The sequence below is a fragment of the Phyllostomus hastatus genome, unplaced genomic scaffold (genome assembly GCF_019186645.2).
Source record: "Phyllostomus hastatus isolate PE091 unplaced genomic scaffold, TTU_PhHast_1.1 phas_scaffold_60, whole genome shotgun sequence".
Lineage (NCBI taxonomy): Eukaryota > Metazoa > Chordata > Mammalia > Chiroptera > Phyllostomidae > Phyllostomus > Phyllostomus hastatus.
This window is the reverse complement of record NW_025334038.1, coordinates 11,735,886-11,759,577: the sequence shown is the minus strand read 5'-3', so window position 1 is coordinate 11,759,577 and position 23,692 is coordinate 11,735,886. Positions and strand designations below refer to the sequence as shown.

Here is a 23,692-nt window from a genome sequence, read left to right as displayed (position 1 = left end):
TATGAAAACTGAACTACAAGATTGGCTTAGATACACATTCAACATATATTCTTAAAAGCATACAAGATTAGAAAGATTTTTTAAGGCACATTAAATTAAAAGATATCAAAATGTTATGAAATATTACATTGCTTCATGTTCTGTGTTTACTTATAATTGAGTTGTCGTTTCAATACTATTTGTAAAGAATGATGATGATACGCTTTTGAGAGAGAAGAATTTTGGTATTTGAGCAGTGGGATTAAAATTTAAGATTCTATCAGTTTGCAACACTTTGTCTCTAATTGGCTGTCTCTGACATTGTAACTCTTTCTGTGTGTGGCATCTGATTTCTTTTAACAGGAAATACAAAGCTATTGTTATAATATATAAATAATAGTTTTGTATTTCCTCAATTCTGAGTTTATAACAATTCTGTTTTTATTCTCAAGCATAGTACCTTGAATTTACTCTTATAAAATTACATCTATTGGTATGACCTCTGTGTGTTCACTCTTTCAGTCCACATTTTGTTTCTTCTTCCACTCTGAATAGAAAGGTTTTACATACCCAACCAAACTCATAACCCTTTGTCCCTGTATCAGAAACTTCCTTCAGTTCACTAATCCTTGAAAGGTGGTTCATGGATATATTATAAGAGATTGACAAAAACTTTTTCTATAAAGGGCCAGATAGTAAATATTTTATACTTTGCATGCTGTCACTACTATTCAACTCTGTCATTACTATTCAACTCTGTTCTTGTTGCATAAAGACAGCCATTAAACAATATAAATGAATGAGCAGGACTGTATTCCAATAAAACTTTAGAGTAGCCCCCCACCCTGTTATCTGTGGGGGGTGTGTACCAAGACCCCTGGTGGGTAGTACCAAATCTTATATATACAATGTTTTTTTCTATATATACATACCCATGATAATGTTTAATTTATCATGTAGTCACAATAATATATTAAAAACAAATAATAAAACAATAATTATAACAATATATTGCAATAATGGTAACAGCTCACAAAGTTATGTGAATTTGTTCTCTCTCAGAATGTCATATTGTAACCATCCTTTACTTGCAGTGAATGGGTTGGTGTCACTTATTTCAGGGGATCACTTGCTTTAGTCTTCCTATAGGCTCAATGCTTTCTGGTGCAACACGTTGCCATCAGTCAGATCATGTTTTCTGTTCATGTTTTCCACCCAAAAATTTAAGGCCTTTTCCATCTTAACAAAACACTTATCACAAACTGTGGCTGTAACTTTTTCAGCTTGAGATCTGACACCAAAACTAGCAATATTAGCATGAATTTCTTTTTCCTTCACAATTTTACAGATAGGTTTGTTCTTACTGTATGCAGGTCTTAGCAACCTCAGCATGTGACTTTTTTTCTTTCTGTATTAAGTTGAGAACTTTTTCCTTTTCCATACAGGAAGAACTTAACAAAGGTGTAACTTTTGGTGTATCTAAATCATCAGCATCACTACTATTGTGCTTTGGGACCATTATTAAATAAAATAAGAGTGACTTGAACACAAGCATTCCAATACCATGACTGTGGATCTGCTAACTGAGAATGTTAGTGACTAACAGGCTGGGACTGGATGAGTATACAGTATGGATGTGTTGGACAAAGGGATGATTCATACCCTGGGCAGGTTGGAGTGGCACAGTACGAGATTTCATCATGCTACTCAGAATGGCACACAATTTAAAACTTATAAATTGTTCATTTCTGGAATTTTCAACTACCTATTTTTGGACTGCAGGTAACTGAAACCTCTGAAAGCTAAACTGCAGATAAGGGGGATTACTATATTCTAAAGCAGAATACCAATCAGATGATACTTAAAGTCAGGACTGAATGAGATCACCTAAGAAGTAAGAGTATAGGGAAAAGAGAAGACAGTTATCTATTGACTGAGCCATGGAACACTCCAACAATAAGAGGTCTCAAAGAGGAAAAAGATCTAGCAAAGCAGATTGAGAAGGAATATCCAGTGTTGCAAAAAGCTGGAAGAATGCGGTGCCCTGGAAGCCAAGTAAAGAAATTGTTTTGAGAAAGAAGGAATAAACAACTGTAACAGATGCTGACAAATCCTGTAAGATTATGTCTGATATTTGACCAGTTGATTTGGCAAAAGATTATAGCTTTGACAACAGCAACTTTAATTAAAACTGTAGGGGACAAAAGCCTCACTTGAATGGGATCAAAAGAGAATGGGAAGAGAGGATGGTTAGAGGGAAAGTGAATATGACTGTCTCAAGGAATTATCCTGTAGAAGGAAGCCAAAAAACATAGTAGTCACTGGCAGGAAAACTAGGGTCCAGAGAAGATTTTTAAAAATGTACAATAGTGGACTACCCATCAAGATGGAGGCATAGGTAGACAATGATTCTCCTCCTTGCACAACCATAAAAACAATTGCAACCAGATCTCAAAACTAATAATATCCAGAACCATCAGAAAATCAAACTATAGGGAAGTTGAACAACCAAGGATTTAAAGAAGCCACATTCATCCTGATGGGTAGGAGGAGGGGAGTTGTGGAAATGGGTGGAGAGATAGTGTGGCGTGGAGAGGTGGCAGTGGCAGAATGGATGGCCTCACATTTATATATGGTAAATAAAAATCAGGAAGGTTATCTTGGGAACAAGTAATCCAAGCCCCAGTCCAGACTACACAGCCCAGGGTTCCAGCACCAGGAAGATAAACCCCCAGTTACCTCTAGATGTAAAAACCAGTGAGGACTGGAGCAGCAGAAGAAAACTGCCAGATTTTTGCCCTTAAAGGGCCTACAAGGACTTAGAATGTATCACACCCACCCATTCTGGATTTCACTACCAAGGCAGCAACTACAGGAAATGAATGAAGTGACTAGAAATGGGGCAAGTGGTAGGCAAACCTCCAGGGGCCAGGCAGAGGCATTGTTCCCTCTCTGAGCCCTCCCCGCACACATAGCCACAGCAGTGAAGCAGGTTGCCCCACCCTGGAAATTACCTTGGGCTTCACCCTGCACAAATTACAGGTGTCTTTTCTACATAGGCCATGCTACTAAGACAAGAAATAAAAGCAACTCTACCTAATACTCAGAAAAAAAACACAAAGAAGCTGCCAAATTAAGGAGACAAATAAATATGGCCCAAATGAAAGAACAGTGAAACCCCAGAAAAAGAATGAAATGAAACGGAGATAGCCAACCTATTATAAACAGAGTTCAAACCACTGATGATAAGGATACTCAGAAAACTCACTGAGTATGGCAAAATCATAAAGAAATGAAAGTTACAATAAGTGAAATAAAGAAAAATCCACAGGGAACCAAGAGTAAAGAGAAAGAAGCCAGTGGGATTCAAATCAACTATTTGGAACATAAGGAAGAAAAAAGCATTCAACCAGAAGAGAAAAAAGAAACAAGAATTCAAAAAAATGAGGCTAGGCTTAGGACACTCTTGAATATCTCCAAATGTGCCAACATACAAATTGTAGGGAAGCCAGAAGGAGAAGAGAAAGAATAAGAAATTGGAAATTTATTTGAAAAATAATGAAAGGAAACTTTCCTAATTTGACAAAGGAAATAGACATAGAAGTCTAGGAAGCACAGAGAGTCCCAAACAAGTTCCTAAGAGGACCCATGAAGAGACATCATAATTAAAATGCCCAAGGTTAAAGATAAAAAGGTAATCTTAAAAGCAGCAAGAGAAAAGCAGAGTTACTTACAAAGGAGTTGCCATTAGACTGTTAGCTGATTTCTCAAAAGAAACTTTGCAGACTAGAAGGGGCTGGAAAGAAGTATTCAAAATGATGAAAAACAAGGACATGAAACCTAGATTACTGTATTCAGTAAAGCTATCATTTAGAATGGAAGGGCAGATAAAGTGCTTCCCAGACAAGGTAAAGCTAAAGGAGTTCATCACCACCAAGCCATTATTACATGAAATGTTAAAGGGACTCACTTAGGGAAAAGAAGATCAAAACCATGAACATTAAAAAGGCAACAACAAATCCACAACTATATGCTGTATAGCAACTGAATCTAAACAAAAATGATAAAACTAAACAAACAATCAGAACAGGAACAGAATCATAGGTATGGGGATCATTTGGAGGGTTTCAGCTGGGAGGAGGAGGGGAGAATGGGGGAAAATGTACAGGGAATAAGAAGCATAAAGGGTAGGTAAATAAATAGACAGGGGGAGGTTAAGAATAGTATGGGAAATGGAGAAGCCAAAGAACTTACATGCATGACTCATGGACATGAACTAAGGTAGGGGATTGGTGGAGGGAAGGGAGGTACCAGACAGAGGAGGTCAAAGGGGGCAAAACTGGGGCAACTATAATAGCATAATCAATAAAATATACTTAAAATATAGAATAGTATAACAACCCAACAATTCTTATTGATTCTATCATATCTAACAGGTATATATAAATGTGAATCAGGTACTTGGAAATGAAATCAAGGCAATAAATAAAAATGAGAAAGTAGCTATATGTGAATATGATACTAGAAGTAGAAATGAATAGTGTACTCATGTGTAAATTGTAAAAAGAGGGCAGAAATTTTCATAGCAAGAACCTTGGGAAACATTCTCATTTAGAAAGCAAAGGGAAGGAACTAGAAGTATTGAAATAGGAAGAGAACAAGGATCAGGGTCTAAGAAGCCCAGGGAAACCCAGGCACAAGAGAGTAAATGGGTTAACAGTGCCAAATTCCACAAAGATGTTGCAAAGGATGAGGGCTAAATAAGGCCACCATTCTAAGTTATCAGGAGCTCACCTGCAAGCATTATGCAAAAGCGGTTAAGAAGGTGTGGGCAGTAAAATGGAGACAACAGATACAGAGTAATCATAAAGGAATTTGGGAGCAAAAAAGAAAAAAAAGATTAAAAATAAGGCAGTAGCAATAGAACATGTTGGAAACCTAAATAGTGGTCAAGGAGTCAACAGTGAGGGGCAAAAACCCCCACAAAAAACAGAAACAAGAAGTATGACTAATTAGGACCTTAATGTACTACCATAACTTAAAAGGGAAAATATGGCTAATCCAATTCCTCACTTCATAGAAATTTTGTACCACATTTGAATGAAAACTAAAGTCTACTTTGTAAACAGACTCCCCATAATCACAATTATCCATGGAAATAGAAACAGCCTTTTCTCCCACTGAGAAATGGCAAATACAGTCCTGAGTTAAAGACTTTAACCTAGAGCTAAAAAGAAAACTTCATTCAAGAATATCCACTTTATTTGCCAAAACTAGTTTGGTATGCCAATAGCTATGCAATTCTATCTGAATTTTACAGCCAATTTAGTTTTCCATTGTTACAAAAAAAAATAGTATTCTTATTTCCAAATTCATTGTTAATTGCTTGAATAATAATTTATCCAGTATTGCTGCAGACATCAGAAAGGAACTTTACATTTCACTGAGCTGGTTCCAAAACCTTGAGGTTCCTTACATTAATCGTGTACTTAGAATATGATAGCAGGACATACATACTCCAGTGTGTATAGCAGCCTTATCTTTGGATGCATATGCTCAATATGTACTGTTTTGTGTGTGTGTGTGTGTGTGTGTGTGTGTGTGTTTTAATATTTACTGTTTTTAACACAAATTTTCACACAGATAGAAAAAACTGAAGAGCACTACACATTTCTGAGAATCATTTTACAGACTAGCTAAATTTTTAATCCAAGACTCTCAGAGCTGAACAATTTGTGTTTAACCTGAAGCTTTTCTCCAATTTTTTTACATTAAATAAACCATCTTTTCTATAATTAATTCCCATTCTCTTTAAATAAATCATGTCCATAAAAAGTAAATATCAAAACTCTCCAAGAGAATATTTTAATTACACTGAGAATTTAATGAGGTGAATATATATAATACGAACATTGTACTTGTGCCTTAACATGTAAGCACAAGATTCAGAACTTTGTACCTGAAAACAAGATCTACTTAATTTATCACTTGCATGTTTCAGCCTCAGAGGAGAGCTAAGTACCAAGAGGATAATACTGAACTCTTGGATGTTCGTATTTAATCTATTAACACTAATCAACCATTTAGGATATGTAAATGGTTCATTACGGACTATATCATATTAGACACTGTACAACTCTTTAGTATGATGCATTTGACCAATGCTAACTTAACGTTACTTTAATAAACTCCACCCACTCTGCCCTCCACGCATAGCTGCAGGGACCATGAAGTCTAAACATTTTTTTCCAGCCATAGCAATGTCTTAAGATACTTTCTCCTGTAACTGTAAAAATTCAACTTGATAAAATGGCCTTTACTTTATTTGTTTAGCTTTAATTTTATTCATTTTTGGGAACTGGGAATACATCATATGTACATGATTCAAGAGGTACAAAAGTAGAAAGTTTCCAATCTCTCTTCCTTCAGTATGTGCCAGATATTGGCTGTTTTGAAGGCAACTAAATTACCAATTTCTTGTGTAGCCTTTCAGAAATATTCTCTGTAAGTACAAGTTTATATATGTCACAAATAATAACATATAATTTATACCTTTTGTGATCCTGTGTAAAATCCCCCAAATTTACAATACAATATTGTAACATGAAAAAGAAAAGGACAAAATCAAGGTTGAAATTATTTTTTTAAATCTTTGCTTTTTATTGCTTTGGCAAATGACAAGTGTATGTAGTCAGGAAACCTTCAGCTTCAGATCTCATGTAGCCTGGCCTCTTCATAGTGCCTGGGATAGAACAGCCACCTCCTGGAAAAGCTGTCCTGGGCCTCCCAGCTGCTTTTGATTCTCCTCCTAGCTCTAATCTCTGCTTCTTCCATGTGCACACTCCTCTGCCCAACCTAGACAGTGTTCACTCTTTAGTCATTTTCTCTTTATCTTCCACCTAAATTTCTAAAGCTCTCATCCGCTGTCATAGTTTTAAGTACCACCCATACACATGTCCTAAATCTGCACTAAGGCTTTTAGCATATGCTGGAGATCCACATTTAATACCTCTTTTGGACATTTCTTTCTGGATATCCTGAAGTATAACGACATGCATTACATTTTGATATTTGAAACTAAATCTAATTAAAACACAGATACAAAAAAAAATCTCTAAAGGGGATATTTAAACAATTGGAGTCTGTGATTCTTTTTTTTAAAGATTTTTTAATTGTATTTTTTCTATTCCTATCTATCCCCCTTATACCCTCATCCCCCTCTGCAATCCATGAGTCCTTTTTCCTTTCTGCTTGATCCCTCCACCCTTTAAACTCCCCCAAGAACTGTCAACCTGCTTTCTATCTATGCATCTGTCTCTATTTTGCTTGTTAGTTCAGTTTATTCATTAGATTCCACATAGGACTAAAATCATATGGCATTTATCATTCTCTGACTAGCTTATTTCACTTAGCATAATGTTCACCAGGTTTGTCCATGTTGTCGCAGAGAGAAAAATTTTATTTTTGTTTACTGCTGAGTAGTATTTCATTGTGTAAATATCCCATAGTTGTTTTATCCACTCATCTACTGATGGACACTTGGGCCCTTGGGTCAGAAATTTCTGTTAAAATAAATATTTAAAAACAACACTATTTATTTTGGTTGCACATCAAATCAGTCTGCTGCATTTCTGTAAAAGCTGAACATGCTGCTCTTACTTGCAAACATGAAATTTAAAATATTTTAGACTTCTATCTATATCCAGCTTCTTAGTCTCATCTGTTTTATGAAATGACTAAGCTAAACCAAGTAAGCTGAACTGTGATTAAATGAGGTAAAATAGTACTTTGGAAATGGAAATATAAAAATTTTATTGTTGTTACAGTGGTAAAGATACATTCTGTTTGGTAAAAACCAAATAACTATGTTTACTGTCTATAAGTAAATACTGGTAATGGATATAGGGGAGTTACGAGGACAGTAGCTTCCAACTTAGCCATCATAAATGGAAGGAAATGTGATTGACTTTAAAAACTGGTTTTATAAACACTGATTTTGTTAAAATGCTGTGCAAAAGTAGAAACTCAGCTAAAAATGGCTTAATTACTAAGGAGAATTAATATATCACATAATACATAACACGAAATCCAGGAGTGGATGGTTCCAAAGTGGTTCACTCAGTAGCCTACTCATGTCATCTTTCTACTCTGTCATCATAAGTAATTCCAGACAGCAAGTTTGGAAGCACATGGAAGGTATAAGCAAAGAATTATAGAGTCTGTAATAGGGAAATAAGAGGAGAAAGAGTTTAGGTAAAGCAATCCACATTTGCTGCATATGACTTTGAAAAACAAATTGGAATAACATTTAGTGTTTCATTTTAGTTCTTTTACCCATTATGAAATACTAGTCACATATAGGAAGGACATAAAAGCCTGTGATAACTTTGAAGTGTATAAGAGAGGCAGAGTCTTAGAAACAAATTTTTATGTATAAAGTCGAGATGAAACTTTAAAAAGAATTGCCTTTCTGTTCATGAGCTTTAAAAATTTTTAAATACAGCACCCATTCATGATAAAAACACTCAGCAAAGTGGGAATAGAGGGAGCATTCCTCAACATAATACAGGCCATATATGAGAGACCTACAGCCAACATCATTCTCAATGGGCAAAAATTAAAGTCTTTTCCACTAAGATCAGGAACAAGACAAGGCTGTCCACTTTCACCACTTCTATTCAATATAGTACTGGAAGTTTTAGCCACAGCGATCAGACAAGAAAAAGAAATAAAAGGCATCCAAATTGGAAAGGAGGAAACAAAACTGTCACTGTTTGCAGATGACATGATAGTATACATAGAAAATCCTATAAACTCCACCAAAAAACTGCTTGACCTAATAAATGAATTTGGCAAAACAGCAGGATACAAAGTCAATATCCAGAAATCAAAGGCATTTCTGTACACCAACAATGAAATAGCAGAAGCAGAGATCAAAGAAAAAATCCCATTTGAAATAGCAAAAAGAAAAATAAAATATCTAGGAATAAACCTAACCAAAGAGGTAAAAGACCTGTATTCAGAAAACTACATAACACTCAGGAAAGAAATCAAGGAAGACACAAACAAATGGAAACATATACCGTGTTCATGGATTGGAAGCATTAACATCATCAAAATGTCCATACTACCCAAAGCAATTTACACATTCAATGCAATTCCTATTAAAGTACCAATGGCATATTTCTCAGACATAGAACAAACACTTCAAAAATTTATATGGAATCATAAACAACCCCAAATAGCTGCTGCAATTTTGAGAAAGAAGAGTAAAGTAGGAGGAATCACAGTACCCGACACTAAACTATACTACTACAAGGCCACTCTAATCAAAACAGCCTGGTACTGGCATAAAAACAGGCACATAGACCAATGGAACAGAACAGAGAGCCCAGAAATAAACCTAAGTCTCTATGGTCAATTAATATCTGACAAAGGAGGAAGCAACATAAAATGGAGTAAAAATAGCCTCTTCAACAAATGGTGTTGGGAGAACTGGACAGCCACGTGCAAAAAAATGAAACTTGAACATCAACTTACACCATATACAAAAATAAATTCAAGGTGGATAAAAGACTTAAATATAAGCCATGTCACCATTAAAGTCCTAGAGGAGAACGTAGGTAGGAAAATCTCAGGTATCTTACGAAGAGACTTTTTTACTGACTTGTCCCCTAGAGCAAGGGACATAAAGGAAAGCATAAACAAATGGGACCTCATCAAAATTAAAAGCTTCTGCACAGCTAAAGAAAACAGTATCAAAATTAAAAGAGAACCAACTGTATGGGAAAACATATTTGCCAATGATATCTCAGACAAGGGTTTAATCTCCAAAATATATAAAGAACTTACACAACTGCACTCTAAGAAGACAAGGAATCCAATTAAAAAGTGGGCAAAGGACTTGAACAGACACTTCTCCAAGGAGGACCCACAGAAAATCCAAAGACACATGAAACAATGTTCAATATCACTAGCTATCAGAGAGATGCAAATTAAAACCACAATGAGATACCACTTCACACCAGTCAGAATGGCCATCATAAACAAAGCAACAAACAACAAGTGTTGGAGAGGTTGTGGAGAAAAGGGGTCCCTAGTGCACTGTTGGTGGGACTGCAGACTGGTACAACCACTATGGAAAGCAGTATGGAACTTCCTCAAAAAACTAAAAATGGATCTGCCTTTTGATCCTACGATTCCACTGCTAGGACTATATCCTAAGAACACTAAAACACCAATCCAAAGGAACCTGTGCATCCCAATGTTCATAGCAGCACAATTTACAATAGCTAGATGCTAGAAGCAACCAAGATGCCCATCAGTAAATGAATGGATGAAAAAACTATGGTACATTTACACAATGGAATTGTATGCAGCAGAAAGAAAGAAGGAGCTCCTACCCTTTGCCACAGCATGGATGGAGCTGGAAAACATTATGCTAAGCGAAACAAGCCAGGCAGTGAAAGACAAATACCATATGATCTCACTTTTAACAGGAACCTAAACAACAAAACAAAGAAGCAAGCAAAATACAACTAAAGACACTGAAATAGAGGACAGGCTGACAGTGACCACACGGGAGAGTAGAGGGAATTTCAGGGGACATTGGGAAGGGTTCATGGGAACAAACTTAAAGGACACATGGTCAAAAACTAGGGGGAGGGTGGTAATGGGAGGGAAGTGGGGAGGGGTGGGGGGGGGGCTGGACTGTGAGTAAAAAGGAGAAAACTGTATTTGAACAATGATTAAAATAAAATGAAAAAAAAAAGAAAGTAGAAAAAGATTAAAAAAAAATTTTAAATAGCCCTGGCTGGTGTGGCTTATTGGATTAAGCGCTGGCCTGTGAACCAAAGGGTTGCTGGTTGGATTCCCAGTCAGGGCATATGCCTGGATTGCAGGCCAGGTCCCCAGTAGGAGGTGTGTGAGAAGCAACCACACATTGATGTTTCTTTCTTTTTTTTTTAATATGTTGCTTTTCTTGAGTTTTTTCCGTTTGGTTTTTTTTGAAGAGTTAATTTATTTATTTTTAGAGAGGGAAGGGAGAGAGAGAGAGACAGAGACAGACAGACAGACATCAATGTGCAGTAGCTGGGGGCCATGGCCTGCAACCCAGGCATGTGCCCTGACTGGGAATCGAACCTGTGACACTTTAGTTTGCAGCCCGCGCTCAATCCACTGAGCTACAACAGCCAAGGCTGATGTTTCTTTCCTTCTCTTTCTCCCTCCCTTCCCCTTGTCTAAAAAAATAAATAAAATCTTTTAAAAAATTTAAACTAGTCCTTGGATGCAGGATTTTATCTTAAAAGTATTATTCTTTATTAGTCTCACTTCATTAGCACAAAATTACCCTATCACTTTGATCTATAAATAAAGATCAAAGTAGGAAATTGTGTCTGCGTCTTCCAAGATGGTTTAAAAAAAGATGTATTTCAGCTGGTTTGAGAGAATTATTGTTTTCAGGGTATATAATTTCCACTGGGCCATTGTTACATCACATTAGCTTTAATACAATTATTTATTGTTTATAAAGCTGCAGGTCAAAAATGTTGGTAATTTCTGCAATTAGTAGAGAATTTTTAGGGCTTAATTAGACAGTAACATTGATTGTAATATTTTGGAGTTACAAACAAAAATAGCTTATTTATAAAGATACTAAGAAGTATGTCAGGTCTGCTTGAGCTAGTGTAAGGTGAGTTTATAGCCCTGACTGATATGGCTCAGTGGGTTGGGCATTGTTGTGCAAACTGAAAGGCTGTAGGTTCAATTCCCAGTCAGGGCACATGCCTACATTGCAGGCCTGTCACCCCCCCACCCATTAGGGGGCATGCTGGTTTTTACACTCACATCCAAATTGATCATCAAACTTTATTGGCTGCACTTTTTAAAAGTATCTGAACTGACGACTTCTCACTATCTCCACTCATCCACATATTGTTGTTTCTCTCCTGGTCTCTCCTGACTGCTTTCTCTGCTTCTGCTGTTGCCTTCTACACTTTATTCTCTACACGGCAGAGTAAACTTTTTAAAAGATAAAATGTTGCTTCCCTCCACAGGATGCAAAGAAAATCCAAATTCAGTGCCATTGCTTATAAGGTTCTCCAAAGTCAGGAGCCTTGCGGCCTTCCAACAACAACATCATCATCATCATCATCATCATCATCATCATCATCATCATCACCACCATTCCTTGTTTCACTGCATTTCACTCATATTGACTTTCTTGTCCTTTTTAAGCTATATTATGACTATCTTATCTTAGGGTCCTTGGACTTACTGATCACTTTGTTGAGAATATTCTTTCTCCAGATTTTCTTATAATTCCCTTTCTCATTAAATTTGTGTCTTGCTCAAATCTGTCCAAATTGCCTTATGATAAAGAATGTTCCTGACCATGCTATAAAATAGATTATCCTCTACATTTCCTATTCTATTTTACCCTGATTTAGTTTTTTTAATAGCAATTATCACCACTGGAGTCATGTGCTTATTTATTGTCTTCTTCTAGTCACCCTCCATGAGGGAAAGACTTTTTAATTCATGGCTACATTCCTAGCACTTAAAACTGCCAGATACATAGTAATCAATAAATAATTTATACTTCAAATAATATCTTTTTAAAGTTTTAGTTCGATTTTAAAATGAAAAAGTAGGCAAATACATGAATTTTCCTGAAAATAAATCACGTTTCTCTAAATATTGCTTTTTTATTCCTAAGTTTTAGGCTTGTTGGAAAAAAATGAAATATTTTACTCTTGCATATGCTTTAAATTTCAGTTAAAGTATTTGTATCTTATTATCGCATAAAAATACTTATTAGGTAACCTGACATCTTTTTTCTTTTTAAGAACAAAAGTTCCTTTTTACCTGTAACTTATTCCTTGATGATATATTTATTACCAAATTCTTAATTTGTGTTCTCTGTTAAAACTTATAAATTATATAATGCCAAGATCATTGGGCTAATAAAGGAAGAAAAAAATAGAAATAGGGACTTCATTCTTTTCAAACTTTTATAACATTTCAGTATTTTTTAGGTTTCCTGGAAATCCCCTCAGTTAAGAGACTGGTTTTTCCCAGTAGTGTACTCACAACCTCTAAGGGACCACTCATGTTCCTGGCCATATCTGTTATTCTTTCTTTTTGTTCTTTGCTTTTTCTTTAACGTAGGACCTCAGTTTATGCCCCTAACCTCAATTTTCAGTGGATAAAATTTACTTCTATAGGCTAATAAAAAAGGATAGAGAAAATTTAGCATTATGAGAGTAGAGACTAAAATTCAGCTTGAAAATAGGCTTAGCATATACAGTACAGCATATATGATATGTATAACATACTGATATATAGTTGAAATTTATTTTCTTGCACTTAATACAGCTTTTTTCTAATCTCTCGGGAAGACCAATTTTAAGGTTTAATGGTAAAGAAGGATATCATTGGTACAATCGCTACCCATTTTACTCATATTTTTGAAGTGTCATTGTAGTTATTTCCATGGATGGGCTGTGGAGAACTAAACTGCACATCTGAAGCTCTAATGCTACCATGTAGCTGTATGCCATTGGCAGCTGGAGAGTATTATAAATCAGCACTGGCCCATGTTCTCATGCACACTTACATCCACCTCTCTCTGGCTTAGTACTGTAACATTTGTAAACTATTTTGTGGCACACTACTTAATCAGAACTTTTAAAATGGTTGATTTTGATAATTAAGAAATTAATTTGGTTTTATTTTTCTTTTTTTAAGGTGCATGGTGGCTGATGAAGTAAGTATTTTATGACTTTTTGTCAGTTACTTTTAATATATTTTATGGATTATGTTATTACAGTTGTCCCATTTCCCCCGCTTCATTCCCCTCCACCCTGCACACCCTTTCCCAGCCACGTTCCCCCCATTTAGTTCATGTCCATGTGTCATACTTATAAGTTCTTTAGCTTCTACATTTCCCATACTATTCTTGCCCTCCCCCTGTCTATTTTCTACCTACCATTTACACTAATTCTCTGTACTTTTTCCTCCTCTCTCCTCCTCCCACTCCCTTGTTGCTAACCCTCCATGTGATCTCCATTTCTGTAGTTCTGTTCCTGTTCTAGTTGATTGCTTAGTTTGTTTTTTGTTTTAGGTGTGGTTGTTAATAACTGTGAGTTTGATGTCAATTTATTGTTCATATTTTTTATCTTCTTTTTCTTAGATAAGTCCCTTTAACATTTCATATAACAAGGGCTTGGTGATGATGAACTCCTTTAACTTGACCTTATTTGAGAAGCACTTTATCTGCCCTTCCATTCTAAATGATAGCTTTGATGGATAGAGCAATCTTGGATGGAGGTCCTTGCCTTTCATGACTTGGAATACTTCTTGTCAGCCCCTTCTTGCCTATAAGGTCTCTTTTGAGAATCAGCTGACAGTCTGATGGGAACTCCTTTGTAGGTGACTGTCTCCTTATCTCTTGCTGCTTCTAGGATTCTCTCCTTCATTTTAATCTTGGGTAATGTAATTATGATATGCCTTGTTGTGTTCCTCCTTGGGTCCCACTTCTTTGGGATTCTCTGAGCCTCCTGGAGTTCCTGGAGGTCCATTTCCTTTGCCAGATTGGGGAAGTTCCCCTTTATTATTTATTCAAATAACTTTTCCACTTGTTGCTCTTCCTCTTCCCCTTGTGGTACCTCTATAATTCAGATGTTGGAACATTTAAAGGTGTCCTGGAGGTTCCTAAGCCTCTCCTCACTTTTTTGAATTCTCATTTCTTCATTCTTTTCTAACTGGATGTTTCTTTCTTCCTTCTGGTCCACTCCATTGATTTGAGTCCTAGTTTCCTTCCCATTACTGTTATTTCCCTGTGCATTTTCCTTTATTTCACTTAGTGTAGCCTTCATTTTTTCATCTAATTTGTGACCAAATTCCACTAATTCTGTGAGCATCCTGATCACCGTGCTTTGAACTATGCATCTGATAGGTTGGCTATCTCTTGGTCACTTAGTTGTATTTGTTCTGGAGCTTTGATTTGTTCTGTCACTTGGGCCTTTTGTGTGTGTGTGTGTGTGTCTTGACACACCTGTTACATAGTAAGGGGTGGAGCGGAGCCTTAGGTGTTCACCAGGGTAGGGTAACCTACATTGCTGTGTTGTGATGCTGTATGTGGGGGAGGGATCTGAGAGGGAATAATAGCACCTCCTCAGCTCTCTGCTGGATTTCAGTCCCTTCTGCCGCTTCCCAGAAGCAAACTGGGCCTTTCTGTTGCTGACTGATTCTGTGTGGGTGGGCTTGTGTACATTCGTCTCTCCAACGAACTCTCCTGTGAGTCTGGGAGTCTCTCCTCACATCTCAATCCCCACAGGTGTTTTCAACTGGTGTTTTGAGGCTTTATTTCCCTACGCTGTGGCCCTGGGTTGTGTGGTCTGTCTCACTCCCCAGTTACTCCAGGTTTATTTGCGGGCAAATGTGGGCTGCCCCAGTCTGCCAGCCGCCTTGTGCACCACACCCCTCCACAATCCACCTCCTCTCTGGATCTGCCAGCCAAGGCTTTGCTGAACCTTCTCTGCTCAGCCACCCGACTCCATCCCTCTTACCGGTCTGGATGAATGTGTCTATTTTAACTCCTTGGTTGTCGGACTTTCATATAGTTCAATTTTCTGTCAGTACTGATTTTTTTTGTTGTTTCTAAATTTTTGTTGTCCTTATTTTGGTTGTGTGAGGAGGCACCATGGGTCTACCTATGCCTCCATCTTGGCTGGAAGTGTTTTGTCATTTATTTTTAATGTCTACTATTTACCATGTACTCTGTGTTTTTCCATATGACTACTTCTATATATGGAAAGAAGGAGAGGGGAAGAGAGAGGAAGGTGGGGAATGGTGTATAAAGAATAAGAATGAGAATAAATGTGTGTATGTTTATGCATGTGTATGCAAGGTATGTACTTGGAACATGTTATTAATATTAGTGATCCAACATTGTATATTGTTGGCCTGACAAGCATGAATATGCTTTAAAATGTACCCCAAATGAAACTGAATTCTTTTCTGCTTGTCATAGTACTTCTTGCTTACAGGCTAAACTTTTAAGAATTTGCTCTAAATGTTAATTGTTTCCTATAAAACTTAATGCTTAAATGATACTGTATTACCACTAAATAATTTGATACATTTCAGTGGCATGTACTTGTATATTTATGTTTTCTCATTGAAATTGAAATTCTTGTTACATAAATTATGGTACTCTTTACATACATTCTCACAGTAATGTATATCAATAGTTCAAATTTTAACATCAGTTTGAAAAATGTGCAGCTCTTTCCGTGACCCCTTTAAATCGTATAACAACCAAACTTATACTTTTAAAAATATGTTAGAAATAAAGAAAATGAATACTGAATTTTTTAAAAAATGTAAGTGGAAATGGAACCATAAAAGATTCTGTCAATTAACTTTTTTCAGTTTCTGTTATATATAGACTCAGCAATGGTTTATCTCCATAGTCTCTTGTTTAGGAAAAAGATGAATAAGAGTATAGCATGAATATAATGGCTGTGCAAAAGATCGATATAGGTTAATGCTTGATTCATGCTGATATTTAACTACTTAAGTTTTTAGTTTGAACCACTTACTATACTCATATAGGCATTTATTTACACTACTTAGAAACTAGTTAGAAACATAGTCACCACCTGTGAAGGACTTCAACAATATAATTAAAGAGATAGGACATAGGCATTTGGGAAACAACACAAATTTCTATTTTGAAATGGGGGTGAACTCCAAAAGCCTCTTAATAAAATAATAGATTTGAAAGCCCAAAGGGGTGTATGTTTTACTCTCTGAATATGTTTGCACCAAATGTTAATGTAAACTCATCACTCAAAATCTCAAAATTAGCCCTGGCTGCTGTGGCTCTGTGGACTGAGTGCTGGCCTAGGAACCAAGAGATCCCCAGTTTGATTCCCAGTCAGTGCACATGCCTGGGTTGCAGGCCACATCCCTCATTGGGGATATGTGAGAGACAACGAAATCTTTTGCACATTGATGTTTCTCTCCCTCTCTTTTTCCCTCCCTTCCCCTTTCTCTAAGAGTAAAATCTTTTTGAAAAATCTCAAAATTAGGCATAACCATTTTATAGAACATCTATAAATATATATGTGTGTGATACTTGTATGGATGTGTGTATTAATAAATTTTATAAACAGATCAGCTTTTTATTTACAGAAAATATATTTTAAAAGGTAACACCATTTTAATTTTACAAGCAGTTCATGGGGAATGTCTTAGCAGCTATAGCTTATTGCTATCTTGTTTTTCATTTTGATGTCTTAGAGATTTAAATAGGCCTTAAATCTATGAAATCATTCATGAATTGAAATAAACACTTAAGCAGCACCTTAACTCTTCCATTTTCCAGCAAACTCCTATGTTGTCTTCAGTTAACATCAGACTAAAGATTATGAAGAATTCATGACAAATCCTTACCTAGCTAGAGTTTTTTCATACCAATTGCTTTTCCTCAGCACTTGTTATTTGTATCAAATAGCACTTATAACATGTTTAGTGATTTTTGATCTTCCTTCAAAGCGATTCTTATTTCCTCAATACTTAAGAAAACAATTCACCACTTTCTTGTCCATCATAATTCTCCCTTTTCACCAGCATTTTAAAGACTCTCATTCTTTTATATCTATTTGATTTTACAGGGCTTATTATATCAAATTCTGTTAATAAGTTAAGAAAAAATCCTCAACTTTACAAATGAGTACATAAACAGGCTACAAAAATAAACAATATAGGGAGATCCAAGATGGCGGAGGAATAGTGGAAGCTACAGTAACCTCCTCTCAGGAACAACCTGGAATTACAACTAAATTGTAAGGAAACCTTCCACAGGGGAAAATGGAGACAGCTATACTTGAACAACAATAAAAATAAAATGTGAAAAAAAAAATCTTTCTGAATAACCAATTGAATACTAGCTGGAGAGAAGCCTTATAACCAACGACAAACAGAAGAAACTACTTCACTATAATAACAGTTGTAGGGAGTTTCGAGAAGGTATAAGAGGGCTGGCTGGATTCCCACAGGCAGCAGCTGAAGTTCTGGAGGGATATTTCAGTGGCCAGGTGCGTGCGAGGCATCTCCTAAGAAGTGTGTGCTCTAAAACCCAAGCTGGGATTCCAGCCTACAACACCAGAGCCAGAAAGGACCCCAGATAACAATCAGCTGTGAAAAGCAAGAGAGGTTCTGTTTGCCAGAGAGAGACTGCTAGAGATGCTGAGAGTCTCTTAAAGAGCCAATGCACAAAATTCATTTGCAACCATTTACCCTGTTCACCAGCACAGGGAGGGCAGAATGGACTAGAGATGAGTGAGGACAGTCTGGTGTTGGTGGCTTTTGGGAGAAAACTGAGGTAACAGCCACCAGGATCTCTGGCGAGTCACTCCCCATACTGCAAAAGCCATCTGTCTTGGGCAGAGCACTCTTCTCCAAGTGATATCAGCCTGAAGGTAAGCCTCACTCACAGGAATTACTCTGCCCCAACCTGTGGTGTTTAAGCCTGGCTGCTGATTACAGCTTAAGGCTATATTGCAGATTAGTTTAACAACCAAGGTGGCAAATACAAAGAAACAGCCAAAACAGGAAGACAAACAAATAGCCCCCAAATGAAAGATAAAATTCTCCAGAGCAGGAACTGGATGAAATGCAGGCAAGCAATTTATCAGATAGAGAGTTTAAAGTAATAACTATAAGGATACTCAACAGCATGAAAAAAGACATAGGAACTATTAAAAAATACCAGTCAGAAATAAACAATGCAATATCTCAAATAAGTAATACATTGGAAGGAATAAACAGTAGGTTAGATGAAGCAGAGGATGGATTTAGTGATTTGGAAGACAAGGTAGAAAAAAATGCCCAGGCAGAGCAACAAAGAGAGAAAAGAAATTTAAAAAATGAGAATTCAAGAGACATTTTGGACAACATGAAGCATAACAACATCCGCATCATGGGAATACCAGGAGAAGAGAGCAAGCAAGAGATCAAGAACCTATTTGAAGAAATAATGGCCAAAAATTTCCCTAATCTGGTGAAGGAAAAAGACACACAAGTCCAGGAAGATCAGAGAGTCCCAAATAAGTTGGACCCAAAGAAGCCTGCACGGAGACACATCATAATTGAAATGACAGGGCTTAAACACAAGGAGAGAATCCTAAAAGCCACAAGAGAAAAGCAGGGAGTTGCCTACAAGTGAGCACCAATTAGACTGCCATCTAATTTCTCATCAGAAACATTTCAGGCCTAAGGGAGTGGTATGGAATATTAAAGGTGATGAAAAGCAAGGACCAACAACCAAGGGTACTTTACCCAGCAAGGGTATCATTTAAAATCCAAGGAGAAATAAGGAGGGGGGGAGAGAGAGAGAGAGAGAAAGAGAGAGGAGAAACAACAACTGACACCAACAAAATAGAAAGGATTGTTAAGAAAATATTATGAACAACTATATGCCAACAAACTGGACATCCTTGATGAAATGGAGAAATTCCTAGAAACATACAATCTTCTATAACCAAATCAGGAAGAATCAGAGAATCTGAATAGACAGATTATACCTTGTGCAATTGAAGAAGTAATTTTAAAAACTCCCAAGAAACAGAAGCCCTGAACCAGAAGATGTCTTCACACGTGAATTTTACCAAATATTCCAAGAAGAAATAACATCTCTTTTTTCAGACTATTTCATAAAATTCAAGAGGAAGGAAGGCTCCCAAACACATTTTCTGAAGCCAGCAATATCCTAATTCCAAGACCAGATAAAGACACTACAAAGAAAGAATATTATGTGCCAATATCCCTGATGAATATAGATGGTAAGATCCTCAACAAAATATTAGAAAACCAAATACAGCAATGCATCAAAAATATCTACACCATGATCAACTGGGGTTTATTCCCAGAGTGTAAGACTAGTAGAACATTCACCAATCAATAAATATGAGTCACCACATTAAAAAAAAAATGAAGGGTAAAAACCACATGATCATATCCATATATGCAGAAAAAGCATTTGATAAAATCCAGCACCCATTTATAATAAAAACTCTCAGCAAAGTGAGATTAGAGGGAACACACCTAAACCTAATTAAGGCCATATATGATAAACCCACTGCCTGCATCATACTCAATGGGCAAAAACTACAAGTATTTCCTTGAAGGCCAGGAACAAGACAGGGATAACTGCTTTCACCTCTCTTATTCAACATAGTACTGGAACTCCTAGTGACAGCAATATGACAAGAAAAATTAAAAAACATCCTAATTGGAAAGGAAGAAGTAAAAGTCATTATTTGCAGATGACATGGTAATGTACATAGAGAACCCCAAGTATTCCCCCCAAAAACTATTACCACCAAGTGATAAGTGAATTCAGCAAAGTAGCAGGAAAACAAAATTAATATCCAAAAACCAGTTGCATTTTTATATGCCAATCATAAACTAACAAACAGGGAAATTAAGAAAATAGCCCCATTCACAATTGCCACAAAGGATTAAAATGCCTAGGAATAAGCCTAACCAAGGATGTAAAAGACCTATACGCAGAAAATTGTAAGACACTGAAGAAAGAAACAGAACAAGCTACAAATAAGTGGAAACACATACCATGTTCATGGGTAGGAGAAATTAACATCATAAAAATGCCCATACTACCCAAAACAATCTATAGATTCAATCTAATTCCTCTCAAGATAACAAAAACAACTTGGGACAACTGTAACTGAACATTTCTTAAAAAGGTTCCAATGACATATTTCACAGAACTAGAACAAATATTTCAAAAATGTATATGGAACCACAAAAGGTCCCCCCTAGCAACAGCAATCCTGAAAAAGAGAACAAAGTTGGAGAAATTGTGCTACCTTATATGAAACTATACTATAAGGCCATAGTATTCTAAACAGCATGGTACTAGCATAAAAACAGATAAATAGATCAGTGGAACAGAATAGAGAGGCCAGATATAAATCCATGCCTTTGTAGTCAAGTAATATTTGACTGAGGAAGGAAGCACATACAATGGGCTAACAATAATTTATTCAATAAATGGCATTGGGAAAATTGGACAGACACATGTAGAAAAATGAAACTAGACAACCTTATACCACCCATAAAAATAAATTCAAAATGGATTGAAAGTTTAAATGTTAGACTTGAATCCATGAAAATTGTAGAAAAAAACCTCAGCAGAAAAATCTCAGACATTTTTTGTAGCAATATTTTATTGAATATGTCTCACCAGAACAGGGGAAACAAAAGGAAAAATAAACAAATGAGACTACATCAATGTAAAAATTTTTTGAATAGTAAAGGAAATCATCAGCAAATAAAAAGGTGAACCACAGAATGGGAGAATATATTTGCTGATACATCTGATAAAGGGTTAATATCCAAAATTTATAAAGAACTTAAAAACTCAACATGAAAAAAATGAACAACCCAGTTAAAAATGGGCAAAGGACTTGAATAGACTCTTTTGTAAAGAGTAGATGCAGATGGCCAGTAGACATATAAAAAGATGGTTGACGTCAGTATCAGAGAAATGCAAATTAAAATCACAATGAGATATCACCTCACACTTGTCAGAAAATGGCTACCTTCAGTAAATTGCAAACAACAAATGCTGACAAGGATGCAGAGAAAGCAACCTTTTGCACTGTTGGTGGGAATGCACACTGGTTCAACTACTGTGAAAAGCAGTATGGTGGTACCTTAAAAAACGAAAAATGAATCTGCCTTTTGATCCACTGATTCCACTTTTCAGAATTGTTGCGCGTGTGTCACCGGCCAGCAGTGACCACGGAATGCTGTGGATGGCTCGACGATAAACACGCGAGAAAAAACACCACATGCACAGAGACAAACTAGTTTCTGTGGGGAAGTAGGGACGAAATGGCCACCCCCCCTAGTGGGGGAGCGCGCTGATTTACCGTCCATACCTGCTTTTATTAGGCTCATTTTGCATAATAATTCAGGTAAAGTACAGTACTCATTAGAGGGAAGTAAGGAACTATAGAAAACAAAGAACTCTGCCGGTCTATTGAGTTGGGGTCAAAGAGCTGTAAGACTGAGGAACAAACTAACTCCCTCCTAAGACCCTTCTCATTCAACTGAGAGCATTCTAAACAAAGAAGGTTTCACAGTAATTTACATGTTCTTTCTTAGGCCTGATCACCCTGGGGAATCCGCACTTCTCAGTACCGAGCTGCACCACCCTGTCATTGTTTTAGGCTTAGGTGGAGCAAGGGAACTAGGTAACCAAGAGATAAGGAGATTTTCTTCCAGACGCTGAGAACTCAGGCTTTGTCAAAGCCGAGGAGTGAGGGTCCATCACCCCCTTTTGCTGCAGCCCCCCAAGTCCTTCTTTTGGGGGCCTCCCAAAGTGATCGTGCCTGGCTTAGGTCGTTCCCCCCGTGGGGAATCTTACCCGTCTTTGGCTAAGTGACCAAGCTTTTTGGGGTTCAGTTATGGATAAAGCAGCAGAAGCAGCATTCCTGCCAGGAAGATAAGCTTTTATCTCCTTGCCGGCTTATGGTTCCAAGGGCGTTCCCTTAGCCTTAGCTAGGCGGGGGTTTCAGCCTCTGATACCAGTCAGGGCGGTTCCCAACACAGAATATATTCAAAGAAACCCAGAACACTAATTCAAATGAACATAAACACCCCTATGTGAATCATTGCAGCATTATTTACAAATGCCAAGATATGGAAGCAACCCAAGTGTCCATCAGTAGATGAGTGGATAAAACAACTGTGGGACATTTATTCAGTGGAATAGTATTTGACCATTAAAAAGAGGAAAATTTTACCCTTTGAATCATTATGGATTATGGATGGACCTGGAGAATACTGTGCGAGTTGAAATAAGTCAGTCAGAGAAAGACAAATACTATATGATTTCACTCATGTGGAATCTAATGAATGAAACAAAGTAACAAGCAAATTAGAGACAGAGTCATAGATGGAGAGCAGGATGACAGCTAAGGGGCTGGGTGGTTAGAAGGTGAAACAATTGAGTGAAACAGAAAAACGACGCACTGACATGGACATCACTGTGGTGATTGCTGGGATGAGGGGCTTATAAGGGGACTAAATGGTAACAAAAATTCAATAAATATTAAATTTTTAAAAGTTTAAAAAAGAACGAATCAGTTTAGAAATAAACAGTACGAAGTATAAGTCTAAGTTCACAGGTCACAATCACTGATATCCTCTGTTAGTGGTAGAGTTAAAATGCCATTTTTATGGAATCTTTAAAAACTAGTGTGGATAAAATTTAGTTAGTAAATTAAAAGTATTGAAGTGGAAAGAACTTGTATATATGTAACTTATATGAGCTCTGGTTTGACCCTCATTCTATTTCCTAAAATACTCTTCTCCTTCTTTTGCTCTTACCACAAAATTGTAGAAACCAACCTCAAAGAAAAAACTCAAAAACATTCAAACTCATGGAGATTCAACAGGATGCTGTTAAATAATGAATGGGTCAAGAATGAGATCAAGGAAGAAATCAAAAAGTTTCTGTAAACAAATGAAAATGAACTCACAACAACCCAAAATTTATGAGAGACAGTGAAGGCAGTCCTGAGAGGGAAGTTCATAGCAATACAGGCCTACCTAAAAAAAAAAAAAAAAGAAAAGAAACATTTTAAATAAATAACCTAACCCTACACCTACA

General features: G+C 36.7%; 1 protein-coding gene across 1 annotated transcript in view; it reads left to right on the top strand.

Moving 5' to 3' along the window:
• ZRANB3 (zinc finger RANBP2-type containing 3) overlaps nt 1-23,692 on the top strand; it is a 226,103-nt gene that overhangs the window by 55,310 nt on the left and 147,101 nt on the right. Inside the window, exon 3 of the mRNA XM_045826044.1 lies at nt 13,729-13,747. Coding sequence (XP_045682000.1) covers nt 13,729-13,747 — 19 coding nt within the window. The remainder of the gene's footprint in view (nt 1-13,728; nt 13,748-23,692) is intronic.